Consider the following 22155-nt stretch of genomic DNA (forward strand, 5'->3'; position numbering starts at 1 on the left):
ATTTGAAAAGAAAGACACGTATCTAGGCTTTTGATAGTCAATTAAGCTTTGAATATATCTAAAGTATTTAAATTCCTCTGATCAGAAGTGATTACTTTAAATAACTTAGATATTAAAAATTATTCATATTAGAACAACTTGAAAAAATTATATTGAAATACTTTAAAAAAATTAAAGGTGTAAAAAAATGTTTTAGCAACTAGTTTTAAAGTTTTAAATTTCTAACGCATAAACTTAAATTTCTAATTTGAAATCAATTTTTTTAAAATAATATCGAAAACTGTCGATGAATTAAAATGCGATGATCGATTTGTATCTCGGCTAGCAGGAAGGTTGATGTCGCGACTATACTGAAGTAAAGAACAGAACCCAATAGTGATCGCCCAGCTGGTACCATCAGCTGGTAAAGTTCGCGCGCTTTTAATGCTAAAATTATTGTGCAAAATTGTTTTGTTTATGTCGCAGCGTAAATTAAATTTAATTTGTTTTAAGTTTTAAAAAGTGGATAAGTGCATTTCAAGATGTCTGTAATGCTGGCGAACATTGATGCCACATGTGCAGCCTTGGGTTACACTGATGGCGATAAATATGAGGCGGAGCCCGATGCTGCAGAGGCTCTCAAGGTATTTCTTTTATCAATTCAATCATATCCCTTTAAAGCTCATATGTTACTATGTTTCCAGCATCTTATTTGGATCCTGCGTCGAGATTTGGATAACCATGAATACCGCCGCCATTTGGGCAGAGCCAAGGTGCTCCAAACGGATTTGGTTTACATGCTGCCGGATTATGTGCATCATGAGGAATTGTCTGACCTACTCATCCGCCTGCTAGTCATCCTAACTAATCCCACACTGCTGCTCTACAGAGAGGGTGCTCCCAAGGACAATCATGGCAGGAAAGTGTTTATGGAGCTCATTGATATCTTGCAGGGTTACAAAGCTGCCCTAGCCAAGGATAAATTTTGGACTTCCTTGTTCGAGAAACTCAAGCAGGCTCTGGAAATTGTAAGTTTTAGTTATTGAATAGATATAAGTCAGTCCCCTTCCCAGTTATGTATATAGAACTAAAAATATGGTACAAATAATGCCACAAAACAATTATTTTATGGATACACCGAGTCCAAGGGATAGCAGTACGACCAGTGACAATGATGAGAATGAAACGACCGGCAATGTGAGCTTCTACACTTGTATGGTATGCATGCGCTCAGCTCGTAAGCCCAGAGTGAGCTTCTGTGGTCACCTTTTCTGCACCAAGTGCATTCGCAACTGGATGAAGATGAAGGGATCGAGGGCCAAGTGTCCATATTGCCAATCTCGGGTCGGCGAGAATACACTCGTAACCGTTCGATATGGAAGGGCCATTTTTTAGTCGTACATGCCGACCTCTTAGGCATCATCGTCGTCGTCTCAATAATAATACTAATTATATCAGGGAATGGGCCATTTTGCCCGAGGCGGCGATGTTTCAACGCGGCTATATTGACTATTCACCGGAACCGATGCCTAGGATCAGACCATTGCCGCCGCAGATGCTATACCAGTTGCCATGTCCACCAATGCGTCGTAGATATATGCCTCACACGTTCCACCAACGAGGCATTACCTTCATCATTATGGTGTTCCTGTTCGTTGCGTATCTGAATACCGCATCACCGCCTCCTTTTTAGAGTCTGCAGCAGCAGCCATTAAAAATTCTAAGTCCACTAATTCTGACTGCAATGTTTGAATTGAGATTTTTGAGAGCCGCCAATTCGATATTTGGGTGTGTCAGATGATTAGACCTGCCCTGGAATATTATACCGACCTTTATCATTGTGCTGTTCTTTTCGTATGTAAATACCGCTTCACCGCCACCTGCTTTAGAGCCCGCTGCTGTAGCCATTAAAAATTCAAAGTCCAGTGATGTTGATTCCAATGTTGGAATGGGGACTTTTAAAAGCTGTCAACTCGAGATTTTTAGTTTAATTAATCTTCAATAAGGCGGGCCAGATGTTAAGACCTGCCTTGGAATCTTGTACTTTGTCATAATTTATAATTCTATAAACGATATTATTTTATCTTATTATATAATCATCGTTATTTTTAAGTTCTTATTGGAAAAAACAGGGTATTTTGGAAAAGTTTTCTTACTAAACAGTACATCATTTTTAAGCTAAGCCTCAGTTAACTTCTTTCAAATGTGAGCTACAAGTATAATTAATTGGAATTATTATTAGCTTGTTTTTCATCCCTCAAACATTTTTTCGTTATCCTTGTAAATTGACCCACCCTAGTGGATTAGGGCTCCTGTTCTAAAGCCCAGGCAATTATCGTTCGGGCATTTGCTGAACTATTCCTGTAATCTTTTTAATCTATGTATTAATGGGCAAGCGGGTACGCAAAACTTTTAATGGCCCTTGCAGCTGGCAGGAGTCAAGTTTTTGGTGGGTAGAGAAAATGCTTTTTACATTGCTCAACCCACTTGAAGTTTGTTTTGGCCAGTTCTGGCTTTATGACTCAGCTCGTCGTCGTCTCCTTTTGTGGGTTCATAACTAATTTGAACTTCATATCTACTCACTTTTATCTTCTTTATTTGTGTTTGTTCCTTGCACCCTTTTTTCTGGCTTTATACCCTCAACTTAAGCTCCTCAAGTGTAGTTCTCTTGCTTTGTGGCAGCTGAAAAGTAAAGATGGAATTTAATTTAAAATAACTCACAATATGAAATCAAAACTGTAAAGGGTTCCCCTGGTTTATTCAACTTTCAAGCCGCAACCAGTCAATTTAATCAACACCCACGACATGTTGGCGGTTAGGCAGTTTTTACTGTGGGTGCCAATATGACTACAAGGCACCTTCAAATCAAACTCACACGGTTGAGAACAGGAATTTCATTCCGGCCTAGACGAATCCACAAAATCTGTCCATACCAGGCTACAAACAAACAAAATAGAAACCCAAACCAAATGGTATTGAAGCAACATCGGTGGGTCGAGACATTGTTGAAACCACAAAGGCCAAAGCCCAGCAACAATGATTGTCAATCGATGGCAGTCTGAGTTTTTCAAATGCTTTCAATTGCTAGTTGTTAGATTAAAAAAATTGAGAAACAAGAGAACAATATTTGAATGCTCTTAAAAAATTAAGAAACATAAATTACTTATTGATTTGAGTCCTCTTTAGGTGCATTTTTATGTGTAAATTAAAATATTTAATTTCATTTTTTAAAGCTATAAATCTTATATATATTACCCATTCCATTTTCTTCAGATTTAATTGAAGTAAAAGGAATATTTATGTGTTTAACTTATAATTTTTCCACTTTTTTAACTCATACAAAATTCAATAGAAAATTTATAAAACCTTTTGAAAGAGTATAAAGCAAAATGTTTACCCCAGCTCGAAACAAGCTGCGGGCATCCAGAAAATATAAAAAAAGGATCTTGATTTTTGTGTGCAATTTATGGATGAGTTCCGACAGGATTGCTATAAATTTGTAATTGAAAATTTACATTGAATAGAAAAGTTGTATTTGTTTTGTGGGAATAACTATTTTCTTAGACCAAATAGGGGATAGATGTTCCTAACAATTATCATAAGTTAAATCCTGGTAACCGGAAACGTAAATCTCAAAGATGAGAGAGCGGAAGCAGCCGCCAGAAGTTCCTAGCCTCCACAACCCATCGCCTAACACAACGAAATAAATTCATTTAAAGCCGATTGAATCGACATTCATAACACTCCGGGGAGCAATTCCAAAGGATTTTCATGGCGCTGCGTTGCCAAAGAGTCGCCCGAGGATTTCTTTACATTTCCATTTTTTAGGGAGCGCTTTTCCTTTTATTTGTGCCGTTTTCCTCGGTTTTTCGAATCTTTCTGTTTTTTTTCTGCTTTTTGTTAGGTTAAATGCAGGCGAATTTCTATATGGACGCTGTCTATTTGTTCTTGTTGCTGTGTGGCTGTTGTCGTTGATAATGAATGTGTACGAGGATTTTTCCGCTGTTGCCTCTGGCGGATACGCCCCTTGCTCTTCCTTGATTCTGCACTAAAAAAATATCTTAATTAATAATAAGAAATTTGTTATTGGAGATACCAACCACTTCAACGAGCGGTAGGGCTTTTCTGAACTCTATATTAGTTTTTCAAATTGTATTTTATATTGTTTTTCCATAGAGTTTTTTTTTTAAAGTTTTCCTCGCAGTGTATCGTTGTTGCTGACTTTTTATGCTTTACTTCTTTATTTGCGTCGCGCCGACTTACACGCTTTGATGTATGCGCGGCGAGCAGCCAAGTGGACAGGCGGGAGTAGGAGTAGCTTCTGCCCCATTCTCAACTTTCTCCGATCCGAAGGAAAGCTTTCAGTTTTGAATGAGCCACAGGCCCGCTGGCTCTGGGTGTTGCTTTCGTTGTTGTTGCTGTTGCGTAGGGAAACCAAAAACGGAAGTCATTATTAACTTTGCCTTTGAGATGGGCTCTTCGTAGGTCCTGAGGTCTGGAGTTCCTGCCTGGATGTAGATGTTGGTATGGGTATGGGTATGGGTGTCTATGTCCGGGTGAAGGAGGAGTCACAGCTGGCTTGTAGGCACAAAAGCCGCATTAGTTGTATTTATTTTTAAGCTCACAGCAGCAACTGTAATGTCCTGCTGGGTTTGCTCCTGCTCCGGTCCAACCCTAACCCATGGAGCCCATCCACCCACCCACATTTTTTTTGTGCCACCCAAGGCATTTCCTCTTAACGCCCACACCATGCTCAAATTGATTTCAACTTGACTTTGTTGTGGTCCCATCGCTTGTCTTGTGCCCTAAATTCGGGGCTTCCGTTTTACAGTCGAGCTACATAAATTTGCAATTTAATTTAATTTAATTTCATTTGATTATTTTAACTTGACTCGCGGGATTTGGTGCTTAGATTTTTACACTGGGATTTGCTGCAGCATTTTATTACACTGACTTCTAATGGCAGGCTTTGACTTTCCTTTCAGGCCTTTGCCATACGCAGCGAAGAGCAAAATCTTCTGATTGAACGCATCCTGGTGCTGGTAAGGAATGTCCTGCAGGTGCCAGCAAACCCAGAGGCCGAGTGCCGGGCAGACAACGATGCCAGTCTCCATGATCAGGTCATTTGGGCCTTGCATCAAACTGGAATGCTGGATTTAGTACTATTTGTGATATCCTCGCCGGATGAGGAGCAGTTCCATCTGCACGGACTGGAAATTGTCTGCCTGCTGTTCAGGGAACAGGTTTGTTATCGTTTATTTAATATGCCTCAATCCCTTTTTAATTTTTCAATATATTTCAGAGTGCCGAATCCCTGGCGGATGCCTCCCTGCAGCGTGGTCTCAGCGAGAAGCAACGCGACCAGCAAGAACTTATGGCGGCAAGACGCCGGGAGCGTGCTCGCCGTCAGGCTCGTCCACCTCCAGGGCGGCATTCCCGTTTCGGCGGCACCTACGTCATCCGGAACATGAAGTCCGTATCTGATCGCGATGTGATATGCCACCAGGCCCTAGAGCGAGTAACATCGATCGATTTTGACCGGGAGAAAGAACAACAGAAGCGGTCCCATCGCCATATACAAGAGGAGGCGCAGGTGACCCGCCGCAGTGCGTTCACCGTGAGGTGAGTCATGGGGTAGTCCGTAACCCAAAGCCATATCCATTTGTCTGTGGCCACTTCCTGCACTTTGGCTCTGTGCTCCGGGAGACCATGCCTATTGTGCGGCTGGTGGTGTGGCCATTAGCATCGGAATTGTTATGGCCACCAACCGACTGCGGGGCCACATCCCGGCCATTGATTTTCGATTTTACGCTGCCAGGACAGCCGTATCCGAGAGATTGAACCGGAGCGAGTGAGCAACCGAGCGAGCGTATAAAATAATATTCAATAATAAATGAAGCCATTTCCTTTTGGCCCTTTCGGTTCATGCCGCTCCTTCCCCCATTTCGGCCACCCATCTGCCTGTAATTCCTGCTGTTTTATAGAATCGCACAAACGATATTGGCTGCTAGGGGCTCTCTGGTTCCCTGACTCTCTGGGTTCCGCCTGACTTGGCCGGGCTAAACAATATCTTGGCGCCGAACGCCTCTGTCGCCGCTCCCCCTAATGGCCACCAGGTGCAGCTATTTTATGCTTCTCCGCTAACCAACAAACTACTTAAAGGATCTGCCTTTCTGCCCGCAGGACAAGGTGCCCGGGATGCCCGCTATCCGGGCCTTCTTGAATAGTTACACCAAATGCATTCGTTGCGGTCACGGGTTTCCTTTTTTTTGGTAAGAGAAAAATATACCCTAGTTGGAGGGAGAATATACAAAACCTATCCTTTAATAAGATATAATGCCAACTATTCGAATCTTACGGCAGTTTGTTTCTGAATTTCTAAGTTATGAATTTCAAATGTATAACTTGAATGATTAATAGACTATCCTAAACTATCATAAAATCTTTAATCTATACAAAGTATTAAATAACATGCCAACATATACAATGTTCTGTAGTCACATTTGATATTCTAAAAGATAACTCTCATCGAAATCCTTTCGCCAACCCTCAGAGCATTTATAGTTCGCCTGTAAGGTCCAGAGTTCTTCCTCAATTTGTGGCATGGAGCATAAAAACCCGTGCAAAGATAAAACTGCAGCAGCAACTTGGCGGCGCCATCGGCATTTTCTGCATCGCCATTGCCATCGGCATCGACTTTGGGATCTCTGGCCGGCGAGGCATGCAATTTTCAAGTAAAATCCTCAAAAGGATTTTCCTTTTTTTTCGCCATTTTCCGCTGCGATTTTGTAGCTGGCTGGCAACATTTTTGCTTGTTAGTCGGCCAGTGTGTTTTCTGGCCTGGTTTATGGGGCAAGATGCTTAGCCCCGTCGGTTGGCCAAATCTTTAGGCGCCCATAAATTGATGGAGCAGAACAAATGTGACCGAGGCGACGCCGGTGCCTGTGATTAGACAACTCCAAATGTCCCATTTAGCCAGAGAAACGAATGGCCAAGTCAGAGGGCCAAGAGGCACGTAGGCGGAAAAAAGGCGAAAGTTCATCAATGTCACGTGTTGGAGCACCGTGCACCCTAACAATTTGTTAGCCAACCACAAGTGCATGTTGCAATAAGCCGACAAGGAGGGGAATCCTATCTCTTTTTTTTTTTGCAGTTGCCCCTCCTTTTTTGGCATAAATTAATCCGCGTCGGCATCGATGCGTTGGATTTGTGTTTCGCCTGCTGGCAGAGATTGCTCTCCGCTCGAAAGGATTGGGGATGGTTGGGCTGTTTGGTTGGTTGGCTGGCTGGCTGCATCTTTTAGCCAGCTTTGCACAAATAAATTGGCCAGGCGAAATTTATTGCATCAGCGCTGCCAAATGCCGTTGCAGCGTCCGCATTTGTTATATAAACTGATAGAGGGCGTTCGCTTTCAATCAATATTATTGTGGTATAACCATTTTTCATGTCTTTCCCCCCACTCTCTCACTTTTTAGCTTTTGGATTTTTCTCACATTTTTTTTTTTTTACTGGCTTTTGCAGATTGTGCCTGCGCGAGTACTGCATCGAGGTACTGCGCTCCGCTTACAACACGCTGGTGAGGCAGGTGCGTCGTGTCCTGGAACGCAATGCCGGCTCGTCGAGTCACGATGACTCCTATCTATTGTGGGCCATACGATTTTTCATGGAGTTCAATCGTTTGAGTGGTCTACAATTGCAGTTAGTCAGGTGAGTGGCACTCAAGTGGGTTTGGCAATAGAACTGAGAATTTTTTGGAATATATATATGAGTCTTTGTTTCTGATGGATTTAAGAACTTTATAAAACTTTATTACATATTTAATATATGATATTTCTTTAATTAATCTGAAACATTAAAGAAACAAAGTTTTTCATAAGAAAAATTGCATTAAATGATGATACATTTAGCATCACTGGCATATGATTTCTGTTTGCCAATGCCATTGCGTAAAAGAGAGTACGACTTGGCCCAGATATGCCTCACAATGAATGCTTAAAGAGTTCAAATGAATTGCCTACAAGTTTCAAAGAAGCTGAAGAGTAGTTCTCGAAAAGTGATATGATGATGCTGCTGATGAATAAGGTTTGCTTTCAAAGGCTAATGAAACGCCGACCTAGTCCTCCTCTGACCAAGTCAGCAGATATGCAAATCCCCGGGGCACAAGCTACTCGCTCTCTCTCTCTGTATGAAAACCGCCTCCATCAAGGCTTTTAATCAAATTACTTCGCAACACTCTTCAAGTGAAGGAAATTCTGCCAAACTTTTATTTCGCTGGCCACTCTCACTTTGAACATTTTTCCTCAAAGAAGCCAAATTTAAACTGATGTTGGAATTTGATACAGGAAAAAACTGTCTGAGGTTCAACAAGTGCTTAACTATTTAAGTTGTTTAAAAGTGAATTTTTTATTAGATTTTCACTCAGATTTAATAAATTTCAAATTGCAATGTGCTTTAAACTAATAAGTCATATTTCATTCTACAATTGCCGGTAGGATTATAAGAATTATTTATAGGATTAGCTTTGATTTAATAGTTTGTAAATATTAATTAGAATTGTTTCAATCTGACTTTCCATAAGTGGTTTTTTATTGCAAACTTAGATATGAGAATTTATATGTGAAATATAAATAAATTTGGTTTTATAAGTTTAAAAAATGGAAAATTTATGGGAACTACAATAATTTATTTTGTTGGTTAAAAAAACTACACAACTTGAAGTTTAATATTAGCCTTTGCTAAACTTAAAATTGATTTTTCTGATTCGTTTTCGCCCACAAACAATCTTCATAATACTTATTTTTATCTGTCGAAAGGACAATCCATCATCTGAACTGTTGAAGCGAGAAAAGTAGGGACCGCTTATAAGGGGTATTTTCAATGGTTTCCATTTGCTAGTTTTCCTTCTCTTATTTGTTTTTTTTTTTTTAATAAAAGAGTAAAGTGCGCAGCAAATAAACTTTAGTATGATGACAATTGCCAAGCAGAGTGTCACTGTGAAATGCGAAGCGTTTCTATAGCTTTTGACCCCAAGAATTTTTTTTCCTGCGGTCACAACAAAATTTGTATGTCATTGTTCGGTTGTTCGACATCAGAGCTTCGTCACTAGAGTTTTATTGCATTACTTTTTGGCAGAGGTCAACAACAAACACATGCACAAATCAAAGTCACGACGCCAATTGTTGACCCACGGCCACTTGGCCACTTTACAGCCACTGCAAGGCTACTCACTCGGCTCCTCTTTGGAGTGCACAGCATGCCCTGTAATATTCTTGGCCAAAGTTGTCAAACGAACTATACCGATACCATGATTTTGCAACACTGCGGGAAATTAGGTTGTCCAAATTGTAGATTTATTTAATCTTAAAGAATTTTACAAGATTTTTGTTAGTTTTTTGTGGTTGTCTTATCATAAAAAAGTGTGTTAGAAATAAATTTTATAAATGGCTAGTTTATTATTATTTTCCTCAGTGTATCTCCCTTTGCCGGTATTTCTACTGTTGTTGTTTTCATTCTTGTCCAGCATGCTGTTAATAAAATTTTGCGTTCTTTATGTTGTCATCCGGCTGACGTTGCTCCTTCTCCTTCTCCGGATTCGGGGTATCCGGAGTCGGATCCAGCTCCCTTTTGGTCTTCCTTCGCTGGCTGTGTGGTAGGAAATTTCTTTAAAATTGTTTTGGTTACTTTCAAATTAGTTTCTGAATGACAACAATGAAGCTTTGCAAAAATGTTGTCATTCCGTTGGCGCAAAGTTTTTCCCAGACCCGTTTTTCCCTTTATCCCCGCTTTCTCAACTGTAGGGCAACTCCCTCGCACTATTCTAAGTTGGTAGCTCCTGCTCCTGTTTTTCATTTTCAGCAATGTCCCTCTGCCTTTTATCAGACTTTTTCGTCTCATTTTTCTCTGCATATACTATATATATAGTAAAGTAAAGTATATATAGTACGCATCCCTAGGTATATATATATGTAGTTGCCAACCATAAAACTTTCTGTTTATTTCCTCAAATGCAATTTGACGCTGGCCCCTCACCGCCCCGAACTTTCTTTATCGTCTGCCATTTTCTACTGATTTTGCACTATATAAAGCATGGCATTGCCGTAATGTATGGGCTTTCAGATGGGCAAAGTTTTCCAACCGCCAGCAACCCGAAAAAAAAGTGAAATTGAGTTTGTCATTTTGTTTATGCGAGTACACGTACAAAGAATTGATACGGAAATCAATCGTTGGAGTCGAAGAATGAGCAGCTTCTCATGCATGGCAGATATTCAATTGATGAAATCAATGGGTGCTGAAGGAAAATAAAAACAATTGGCTTCTTGAAAAACTTATGAATGGGAATTTCCATTGAGTTTTTTTTAAATTTTTAAAATCTTATTTTTAATACTCTAGACCCATTTATTTATTTTTATTTTTCCATTTCAAACTAATTCAACCTCCTGAAACTCTTATGTTTTTGTAAACTTATTTTGAATATATACGTACCCAGTTAAAATCTCAATTAGTTTACTTGCTTTTTACTATTTCTACGATAAAAGTTTCAACATCAATCAAAGCTTTTTCCGCTTGTTCCCCATTACCACATTTATCGTGCTGCTGCTCATTGCACTTTTATTGATTTTATAATTTATTTATTTAGGTTCTTATTGCTGTTGCACTGCCGCACATCTGTAATTAATTTGTTTTTAATGCCTCTTCAGATGCTCTCGACGTTGTCGCAAAACTTTAATGGTGGTCGCAGCAGACGTTGGGCTGTGCTAATTTAGCCAAGTTGCAGGCAAATGCTGCTTCCACCATCACCGGAAGTGGGTGGTTTAGTTTTGGGTGAAGCTGCAGTTGGATTGGTGGCTTGTTAGATGGGTGGGGAAGTGGGTTGTTCAGGTTTTGGTGGCAACTGGGTAACGTGCGGCATGTCAACGCCCACTGGTTCTTGCGTCCTTGAAGGCGAAGGGGCAAGTGAAACTTAGGCTGGCTGGCGCTCAATTCTAGCGCTACTTAAAAATTAATTTTGTTAATGAGTTTTTCGCTGTGCGAGTTGCAAGTGGCAGACGGTAGACGGGAAGCTGCTTACCTGTTTTCCAGCTCCTTCCTGCCAACTTTGGCCAACTTTAATGCAGAATTTTACTACTTAAATATGCACTTAAACGTAACCACTCACACTATATACTCGTATGATGCAGCGTACACTTGTAATAAAATATTTCATTTAATTATCTTGGCATAAAATAACACTTTTAAAAGCCAAAAAATTGTTTTAAAAAGACGGATTTAATTACTAGAATAACGATAATGTAATCTTTATTTGAAGATTACATTTTAAGTTTCATTTATTATTTTTTCTACACATCATCTATACATTTGTCTTATATACGAGTTTATATATGTATTTTTTAATTTTTACATTTAAGTTTAACATTTACCCAGCTGTGTATACATGTGTGTAATGTAACCGTGTTGGCTTTTTCCATTTCATTCACAGCGAATCGTTGAGCGTGCAATGCTTCCACTGGGTCCTGACGCGCATGCAACATGACATGGACATGATTGTGAGCGACAAGAAACAGGCGCGTCTCTGGGCCAAGCGACTGCATGTAGCCCTTTTGGTAAGTCACTCCGCTTCCAGGTTCAGTTTGAGGTCCTGCCCCAATCTGCTTCATCCTTCCATTCAGATCCCGCTTGGCCATCATCTAAGCCGAGACAGAGACAGAGAGGGAGAGAGAGTGTGAAGTGTGTGTGCGGGTCTGTTGTTGTTTGCTTTGGCGTTGTAAGTGCACTTTTGGGGGCACTCTGTTGCCGCTCGACGTTTGCCTTGGATTAAGCTTGGTGCCTGCCGGCTGGTGCTGCTCGTTGGTACTCCGTACTCCCAGTACTCAAGCCAAGCTCAACGTATCCTTTAAGCCCGTCGGAATGATGGGGAAAACTTCAAATGAACAGCGGGATTTGCCGAGGATTAGCCCGAGAAACGCCAGGCACAAAAGGTTTCTTTGATCCTCCTGCTCAAGATATGAGCTTATATAACACACCAATTAAATGGATAATGGATGGGGATATCAAAGGATATTATTTGATATACGAGTATCCACAAACAAAAGTAATCTAAATAGACAAAACTAATGATTAGACAAGACCATATTCATTACCATTTCACAGTAACAGACTTAGTTCAAAGTAAACCCAATCAAATCAGTTTACACTAAGGATACTTGGACTTGCCACAAGCAAAGGACAGCGTTTATAATTACTGACGTGTGTGAGAAGTCTCCTACCAATAGTCAGATCCTTGGACTCATTACAATGCGACACACACGCACTGGCACCAGCACCACCCCATCTCTTTCCAATCAAATACTCCAGCGTCTGCCAAGTTAATGCTTACCAATTTTTTAATTAAAGACATTCCGGGAATTGCTCCAAAGCCTGTTGGCACTGCAGAAGCTTAAGGATGACAGCAACGCGCGGGCCCTGTTCGATATGTTATTGAACAACGTGTGCTATGTGCTGGAGTATCGGGAGACAGTGCTGCATTTGTTAATGAACTACAATGAGGCGCATAGCACAAAGTGAGTACCCGAGCGAATAACCATTCCAACTATGCACATACATTCCGATTGAAAATAACTTGCCCTTCCGCCCATGCTAAAACCCATCATACCCATACCGAACCGACCCGAATTTGGAAACCATCTCCATGGCCCGGCTGGTTGGCTGCATTTCTGATAGATAACGGCCACGACCCCGTGGCATCCGCAAATAAGCAAGCCAAACACACATCCTCTAATGGGATTACTACGAGCACTTGCTCCAAAAGCCCACCAACCATCCCTCTAACGAAATATGCAGTGCAGGCTGTCAGGATATCGCCCTTTCTGCCAGGATCTCTCGCCCCGACAATCAGGCATTGTTTGTCTTGGCGGCATGCCTTTGTCTTGAGTCTTGGTCTGTTTGTTCGGCTATTTGCACAGATGTCTGCTGGGTCGCCAAAAGCTTCCCTATTAGTGCTGACGAGCTAGTGGTTTTCGTATGACATTCCAACTAGGAAAAAGTTAATGGGAAATAAATGTTTTCGAGTTTCAAGATATTTAATTTATAAAAATTCCTGACTAGTTTACATACTTAAAATGCTTCCCCTTGGAAATCACTCTTTTAAAAGTGCCTAAAAGTAGGCAGCAAAATAAGCGTCGTCTTTTGAAATTGTTCAATCAGGTTTTCTCTTTCTAAATATACTCCCATATTGTTTTATATTTCTAAATTTCTTGTTTACTTTATAAATATTTTCTTTGAAATATTCTTTTGCCCGTCCAGTTTAGCGAACTTTTATCATCCGACAGCACTATCCCCAAAAACAGAGTTCAGTGAATGTGGCTTGCTTATATACATACATATGCGTGTATTCCCCCAAAAGCCGGAATCGGTAAATGAACTAGTTGCACATTCCTCGCGAGGAGGCAATGGGAGTTGGCTAAAAGTTTAATTGATTTTACAAGCATGTGCTGAACGCGTGCTCTGGCATAAAAATTATGCCATCAGCCAGAAGCTAACCCTTACTAGCTTAGAGCGAGAGTGTGTTTTATTTTTTTCCCAGGGCAAATCGTGCACCTTGGCTGCATCTTAATTGCCAAGTTAACACCGAGCTCTCTGCACGAAAGCTGAATCGAGATTATTTCAATCGAAGCGTGTGCCACACTGCGGCTACTTGATAAATCGCTGCAGAGCATTGAATATACTGCAACTTCAACAGATTCAACAGGGGGATTTTCATGATTTACTCGTAGGTGCAGAAAGTGATTTTAAACTCATTACCTACATATTATGGAGTTCATTGACACAACGAGCACTCCATAAAAACTCATTTACTTTCAGCAATTGGATAGGCATTAAAAAGCATGATCATACTTTCCTGCCACTCCATGGGTGCTTGCTTTCTAAAAAACCTTTTGAAAAGGATAACGCATATCTGGCAGATCCTTTTTAAATGCAAGCCACTGCGCAATCCATTTAAATAATTGCGATTTTTTATACTGCCGAACATGAAGAGTTAGACTCACTTGAATATTTCTAAATGGCTGCACAAATTCGCCTGTCAAACAAACTCGACTCCCCGAGTGCTCTGTGTCGAGTGATACCTGCAATAAATGCCTGAAAATTTATTTCTGTGTCACAGACTCTCGAATGACAGTGGCAAAGAGAGGTGCAATGGGTTCCCAAAAGTTTCTAATCTTGTCAGTTAGCATTTAATTTAATTATCTAACTCGTGTTCATAAGAACCTTTTTATGTCGACTTTAAAAGTTTACCAAAAATTATTCTTTTCTCTGTGAATGAAAAAGAGGTGAAATCAAAAGCAGTATTTGGGTACCCAGAATTTGTTATATTTCTATTCAATGGTTTTAGTTTGGGTCTCTAACATTTGTTTTGTTTATGAAAAACTAAACAATCGCAAAACAATATTGTTGAAAACTAAATGCAAACCTGTCCGAAAGCGTTTTAAAATTTTTGATTGATTTTAAATATTAATGCGTTGTTTTGGATTCTTTGGGAAGAAGGTTATTTTTTATTCACGACGCTTTTTTGTAGTTTGGTTTTAAAACCATATTGGCATTTTAATTCTTGTTTAACATATAAAAACATTATATTCCACCGGAAGTTTAATCTTTTAAGCTTAACATATGTTTTTTTTTAAACACTACTTAAACCAGACAAGACTAATCAATGTTTCAATGGTTATATTAAATGTTATGTACTTTAAAATGAAAATGAAATTTGTGTTAATTGAGTTCATAAAATAATATCAAAAATGTTAGGCAATAACTTTGCTGTCTTTCAATGTAGATAAGATTAATAATATATGGTCCATGTAGTATGCAGTTCTTTGAATATCCTTAACTTACTCCTTAAACGTTCCACTGTATCCGATGACATAAACAGATAAACAAATTGTTGTGTGCCTGTTGGGTTTTACTGTCGACTATCAACGCATCACATCAGCCAGTAGAGCTGGGCTCTAGTTAGTCGGTCTGAGAGTCTGTTAGTTGGGGCACTGGCAATTTCAAAGCTTTGACTAAATTAATTTAGCGCGCAAACATGAAATTGACAGAGGTTTTGCAGACAGGATGAACAGAGAGAGAGAGAGAGAGAGAGAGGGAGTCAAAGGATGGAATAGTTTGGGTTCAGGAAACTCAATGCAATGGCAGATACAAAACGCAGATATACAGATACATTTGGTAGCATGTAACTGCAGCTGTGTGTGGGATGCTGCTGGGGCAGCAACTGTGACTTAATTGGAGCATGATTAATGCGTAGCGTGCTGAAAATAGTTGGTTTATACAATTTAATCGATTAAACATTAAGTTGCGTCATCAGCGAGCTGAACAGCTTTCAATTAAGCAGGCCAATTGGCAGTCATGTAAATCGTGGTGCGCCTTTTGAACTGCAATCAGTGTTTTTGAGTGTCTGACAGATTAAAGATTTTTCGGTGTCAAGATGAATAATTTATGACTCCGGCTAGCAGCCTCATGCTACCTTTTTGTCCAACGCTCAGATTAATGCCACCCATTTTGCCACAGCTTTGGCTGCCGAAAGTAGTGTTGCCGAGATTTTAGTGGCAAAAATTATTGGAATTATAAAATAGAAATTGATAAACAGTTTGAAAATGTTACGTTTTTAGTTTTGAATAAATTAAAACACTTTTTTATCTCCCACAATCCAAGTAATAATTTTTTTTTTTAAATCAGAAAATCTTTCTTTGTTTTGTTAAACAAATTCCCCTTTCCAAAAGACCACAAATAACTTTTAAAAGGCCAAAAGGACAACACTAACGCCATGTTGCAATCGACGGTTATCAGTCATTGTTGTTGTTGTTGTTGCTGTGGCTGTCATAATTAATAATATTTTCATTATAAACGTCTTATGCCAACAACAAGGCAGCAAAAACAACTGCCCGCAAATAGTCGGCTTGTGTGAGTTTGGGTGTTTTGGGCGCAATTACATTTTATCATTTATTCAACATGCGCCCACAGCTCGCCGCGAAAACAATCCCCATCTTCTTCTGATTTCAGATTCCCTATTCCCGATTCGCAACCCCTGACCTCTAAAGATAACTCCCCCCTCCCACTTCTCTTCAGACACTTGACCAACCCCAAAAACACCCAAGTGTTCTAATTAATTCTGTATGCTCAACCTGCTGCTGCTACTTCAACTTCTTCCTCTCATTTTCCCTGGCACCCTGGCATCTTGCGGCTGTTGGCGTCCATTTAATCAGCGTAAACGCGAATATCAAATCAAGCAACAGCAACAGCAACAACAACAGCTTAAGCTAAGGCTAAAACAGCCAGAAGTTACAAAACCGCGTGCATACAAATTAATTATAAATAATTTATTAACGATTTATCTTTGTCCTGCTGCCAGGCTTTGCTGGTCACATGTGCTTGAGATTGAGTATGTGTGCAGAGAGAATAAAAAGGGGCTCAAACTTGAGCTTATAAGGAGTTAGTTCATTAGAATATAATCTGGCTTTGATCATTTTTCAAGATTTTTAAAAGTAATCAAACTATAAGTTTCTAGGAGGCACCTGCTTTGATTAATCTTATTATGAACTCTATATTTATTTCCTTAACCTTTTCCTTACTATTTTCGGAATTAACTTATCTGGTTTTAGTCCAGTTTTTATATCCTTAATTTCGCCTCTCTGTAGAAGTGTAAATGGCCGTAGTAATAATGGGTGGGGTTGACTCGATTTGCACCTGCGCATCATCATTAGGGCGGTGGGCAGGTTAGGTGGGCAATCGATTTGGATCCGCTTGTAAAATGGTTTGCGGAATGCAATATGTTGTGCAACTATCAAACCGCCCACCTGTCTTTCCGCTGCGGTTACTTGGCGTTGTGGTCAGGTGCCACCAGCATCCGCATCTGCAGTACCGCCACCATCGCCATCGCCGCATCAACTTCGTTCACCAAAAGTAGTGTTGCCAAACTTAGCTGAATGAAATGAAACTCAAAAGTTGCGTTTGCAGAAATTTTAAGTTACAAATGAAATAAAAAATTAAAAAACTAAGTAAGTAGTTCCTACAGTCTTAAAGAGAGAATCTTTTCAGGATATTTATTAATTTCACATTTTACAAAATAATGTAAATCATACTGTTATCTAAATATAAAATTAATATTTCTTATTCTAGCTAAATAGCTAAGTAGTCATTCCCTAGTTCGTAGCAGAAGCCATCATAGCCCGCAGATACCAGCAGTTTTTGCACTGCGCCTGCTGTTAATGCTGCCACCACGGACATCTTTGCGGTAACATCGCCGTCAACTTGGCTGCGCTTGATTCATTTCACATTTCAGTTATCATCAAATGTGCACCGCACAGCAGCCGCAAACAGGACAGGAGCTTGGGATATGGCTATGGAGAAGGGAGATTAGGAGAAAGGGGGTAGTACATATGGGAGCATACATACCACCACTCAAATTTCAAATCCACGTGCACCATACACCATATAACCCACACCTCGGCACTCTCTATCCATTCCCAATCCTTGCAGTCAACTGAGCCCTTTTATCATCAATTGCCACTGAGCAATACTCGTCCCTCCCAGACTCAACCTCCTGTCAATTGTGGTCACTGCTGACAGTTCTTGATCAATACAAATGGCCAAATATCTTGGAATTGGCCGGCTCATGCTAACTGGCTTCCATTCATCTGATGCTTTATGCGGCTGTACAATCTACGGCTTGTTTAGCTCTATTATAGACGTGTAATTTATTGGACTTCTAATTGCTGAGAATAATACAGGTTGAATAATAGAGGTTTTGGGGGTACCAATCAGAGATTTACGTTGTATTTGCGATCTAAATGTTTTACGTTTTGATTTAGATATAACTATTATATAGTTTTAAATACAGATTTTAAACAGATTTTAAAGTTTGTAATTCAAAGTACATTCCCGTATCCATAGCTATTAGCTTAATGACCCAACCCTAATAGGAATCCAAAGACTAACTTTTAAAGACCATTAAACTAACATCTGTGCTTTGAATTTCCTGTATACTAGCTGAAACAAGCCTTTGATTTTTATTAAACACCCACGCTTTTGAATTATTTGGCTGTTTAATTTGGCTAAATGTCTATGCATCTAACGCCATCGATTCCTGGTGACCCGATGGGTCACTGAATGCCGGATAACCACTTTCATTACAAATTCATTTCCCTGGTCGCCGACTCCCAGGATCAACTTGCCAGCTGCGTTGTGGCACATTGACCGCATTCGAAAATGCCGCGCTGATGTTGGAAAGTTCCTGCAGCGCGGCTCACGTGGGGCATTAAAATTCACAATGAATTTGCATAATTTTTCGGCGGCAACAACGCAGCGACCTTTTTTGGGGACATTTTACCATTTTGGTACGCCAACGCAATGTTGCCATTTTTATGAACTCGCGAAACCCTGGCAATTAGAGTGGCGGACGTTGAAAGACTTGAATATGGATTACGCCCACGTATGCAAAGGGAAATATTGGAAAATCAGCTTTGAAGTGGTGGGCGAATTTTAAGGAAAATTTTAGGAATAGAAAACTGGATACAATTAGTATAATAATTTCTGTGTTTTATTTTAGAAATCAGCTTAGCTATATATATGGTGTATTGTCCTCGAATCAAAATTGACATTTCAAAGCTTTTAGATTTCTATTTATTGGTTTCTATATTTGTAGCCCATTATAGAGCCTGTCTACTTTGCATACTCGTCCTGTTTCGCATTGTCCTCTTTCGGTGACTCGCGCGATTTTCATTATTCAACCGGCAATCAATCATTTTAACAAATTGACGTGCACAATGACGTTGGCTTTTATTTTTCGGGGTTCGGGCTGGCTAAAAACAAAGCGGAAGTTAGCTTTGCATAGCGGCAGCTGATTTTGGCAGTTTTAGCGGCTGTCTTCTGCCTCGTTTTTTTACGTTTTTCGTTTTCTTTTTTTTTTTTTTTTTTCGGTTGCCTTTCACATTTTGAGGGTAATTTGCTAATTGGAGGCGTCATCGGCTTCGACAGCAACGGCAATGCCGCATCATCAGTCAGCCCGAATCGAGTTAACCCAGTTAGTAGTCAGTCATGGTGGGCAGCTTTTCCCCTGGCTGTTTAGCGGGCGGACAGGCTGTGGGCGTGGTAGCCTTTGGGCCGTTTTTAATGTACTCGATGATATTCAATAAATATTTTTGGGGCCAACTGGAGAAAAGGTTATTGATGTTCGACTTTGATTTATTCCTTTGGAATTCTTCTCGGTGAATGTAGACATTTTATTGAACATTTTTCCATGAATTTTTGTTATTAAATTAAATATGAGAATATTATGAAATAGGAAATATTATATTTCGAAGAATATTTATGTTTATTAATCGAATGTTATTTTGATAAATTGCTGGCTGAATGGTGAAAATAATTCAATATTTTCTTACAATTTATGAGTTTCTATGCAGATTTATTCCACATTTAAGTGTTAATTTATTAAAACTAAAATATAACTTTTGCAAACCATATTTAAATGTTTTGAGTTTATCATGATATGAAAACTTGTTAATTACCGAGGGTGTGGAATGAACATAAATATTTATTTATAAATTGAATTTGACCCAATGAAATTGAGTTGGAAAAAAATTAAGCATTTGCCACATTTAATTGAATTTTGAGCAATGTGGCATGCATTTTTCATAAAGATACGGGCTCCGCCAGCATCATGCAACAAATTCAATTTGGCCACGTGTGTGTATATTTATATATATAATAAAGAATTTAATTACAATATATCCTGTATATATATTTTCATTTTGTTAACTAACCTCTACTTTGCCCCAACTCCATAGGGTTTTCCTGCGCGATGTGGTGGAGACGGCGAACGTTTTCATTAAAATGATGGAGCGCTTCTGCCAGGACTCGGTGGTGGTGCAGGACAAGAAGAGAGGAGGTGGTGCTGGTCGAAGGAAGAAGAAGTCGGCGACCAAGTCCAAACCGTCAACTGAACCACAGCCCACTGAGGTAAGAGCCAAGTTAAAAATAAGTTTAAACCCACTTCTTGGAAGGGTTTTAAGGAGTTTAAAACAAAAGGTTTTGTCTTGCTGAGCTATTAAAAATCAAATTAATTTACAAAACAATTCTTCCCAGAAGGGAAAATCGGAAACTGCCTTGATAGAGACTCCTATTTAATGTTTTATAAATAAATGGCCGCATTAAATAACTTTATTTAAGCCTGCTGGTCAGCACCCGCTGTGCAGGTCATAAAATACACCCTAAATTGCCAATAAAATTTTAAATGAATTGCAAACAAAAAGCAAGGAAAAGGAGCCAAACAGAAAAAACAATTGTCGTCTATGCCCTGACCGTTGAAGATTTATGTGTTTGATCGTGAAATTTAATTGACTGAAAATATGGAAGAAAAAAGAGAACAAAAAACAAGGAGCGCTTCTATTTTATTCAATTTTAACGACTAAGGCTTTTGTGTATTTTGTACTTCGTATGCGTGTGCGTGTTTGTGTGTGTGGGTGTGTGTTATTTTCATGGTGCACAATTGCATGTGACCTTAGTTAACGCAGCACACCCTCGTACTCTCACACTCGCGGAAAATGTGAAAAACTTTCGCCAGTGGGTCTACCAGGCTTCCGTTGTTTTTCCGCCTCTTTGACCCTTTTCAAAAAGCTCAGTTCTGCGTTTAATACTTGTTTTTTCCATCAGAAAAAAAGGTTAGATAAAGGTGGTATGACTATGTTTTTAGTTAACATTTAAACATATTTGTTTCTTAAATATTTTAATATTATAGTTCATTCTTTTATAAAAATACTTAAAAGCTTAATTTGATAGGTTTGAAAAGCCTGGAAAGGAAAGTTAACTTTAATTTATTGAGCTCTGGCGAATTGTTTTATACATTTTGAATTACACCAAATGAGGCAACTATTTAAGTTAGTTTTGGTACAAATCTATTGACTATTAGACTGCCATATTAACTTTTATTAAGATGCATTTTTGAACAGCTTTTTAGAGTATTACTCAGCCGCATATTTAGCTAAAAACCTAGATCCTTTTGTTTTCCCAACCATCTTTTGTTTTTGCACACTTTGTCGCGTTGGGAAATGGACGCACCGCTGAGCGTGATTTCCGGGCAGTGGCCACTGGCCTCTGGAGTTTTCCCACAACAGTTTTCAACTGCAACCTGCGAAGGCTGAACATTTTCCCTGCATTTTTGTGGTCTCCTAACCATTGCTGCGTTTTTTTTTTTAACCAGTGTGATTGTGGTGGGGCAGGAATATCGATGGTTTTTACAGGACTGCAAAGGCTGATGTGAACAAGATTAATTTAAGAACCTTCAATTGTGTTAATTTTTGACATATTTATTTGTATAGTTGCGGTCGTGTAGTTGTGCTATTGTTTTTGGTCCACGCCGAGCATCAATTTTTCAACAATTAATTTATAAATATTTGTCCTTGCCGAAAAACATGACAAACGCCGAGCGGGCACAAATATTTGCATATCCCTCCTCCTCCTTTTTTTTTTGTTTGGTATGCAAAAAGTTAAACGTGCGATAAATAAAAACAAGGGAATTGTGTAACGTGTAAAGTAAGCAAACATTAAATAAAACAAATAAAAAATATTGGAAAAGAGAAACGATTTTAAGATACTTTTTAATGAGATTGGGTTTATAAAGAGTTTACAGACGAATTGGTTTGAAATTTTCAATTAAGAGAATTTATAAATCAATATTTTTAAATATTTATTGATAAGCATTTTAAAATTCCTATAAAGTTAGGAAAACTTCTGCTATACCCTGTATGAATTGTAATTTTCCCCTCCCATTGACTTGGAAATTTAATGAAATGAAAATACTTTGCCATATGCCATGAACTTGTATTTAGAATGATGCCAGCCACTGATGTTCAATTAATATGCATTGTTAACAGGTCAAAAAGGGCAAAAACAATGATTTAAACCTTTATGTTTTTTTTGCAAGGAATAAAATAATCAGCAAATATAAAATTCATTCCCGGTAATGCCTTTTAGATGATGATTTAATGAAATGCAAATAGCAAAACTCTTTAAATAATTGATTAACAAAAAGCTATGAGTTGTTTTCTAAACTTAAAATATAATTTAAGAGATCATTCGAACTAGAAATATTTTTTAGCATACCCCGTAGCAATGTTATGAAATCAATTTCCA

General features: G+C 39.0%; 2 protein-coding genes across 2 annotated transcripts in view; both read left to right on the top strand.

Moving 5' to 3' along the window:
- The first annotated feature begins 386 nt into the window (after positions 1-386).
- The window catches only part of LOC108116869 (protein timeless homolog), a 71160-nt gene continuing 49391 nt past the window's right edge, over positions 387-22155 (top strand). The window contains 8 exon segments of the mRNA XM_017228947.2: positions 387-623; positions 684-1007; positions 4965-5222; positions 5282-5601; positions 7501-7686; positions 11456-11579; positions 12370-12536; positions 19812-19983. Of these exon segments, the coding sequence (XP_017084436.2) occupies positions 522-623; positions 684-1007; positions 4965-5222; positions 5282-5601; positions 7501-7686; positions 11456-11579; positions 12370-12536; positions 19812-19983 (1653 nt within the window). The 5' untranslated portion in view covers positions 387-521.
- LOC108116871 lies at positions 1063-2059 on the top strand. Its single transcript, XM_017228951.2, is given in 2 exon segments — positions 1063-1365; positions 1367-2059. Coding segments are annotated over 2 exon segments (597 nt in total). The 5' UTR covers positions 1063-1074; the 3' UTR covers positions 1673-2059.

The sequence above is a fragment of the Drosophila eugracilis genome, unplaced genomic scaffold (genome assembly GCF_018153835.1).
Source record: "Drosophila eugracilis isolate 14026-0451.02 unplaced genomic scaffold, ASM1815383v1 contig_415, whole genome shotgun sequence".
NCBI lineage: Eukaryota > Metazoa > Arthropoda > Insecta > Diptera > Drosophilidae > Drosophila > Drosophila eugracilis.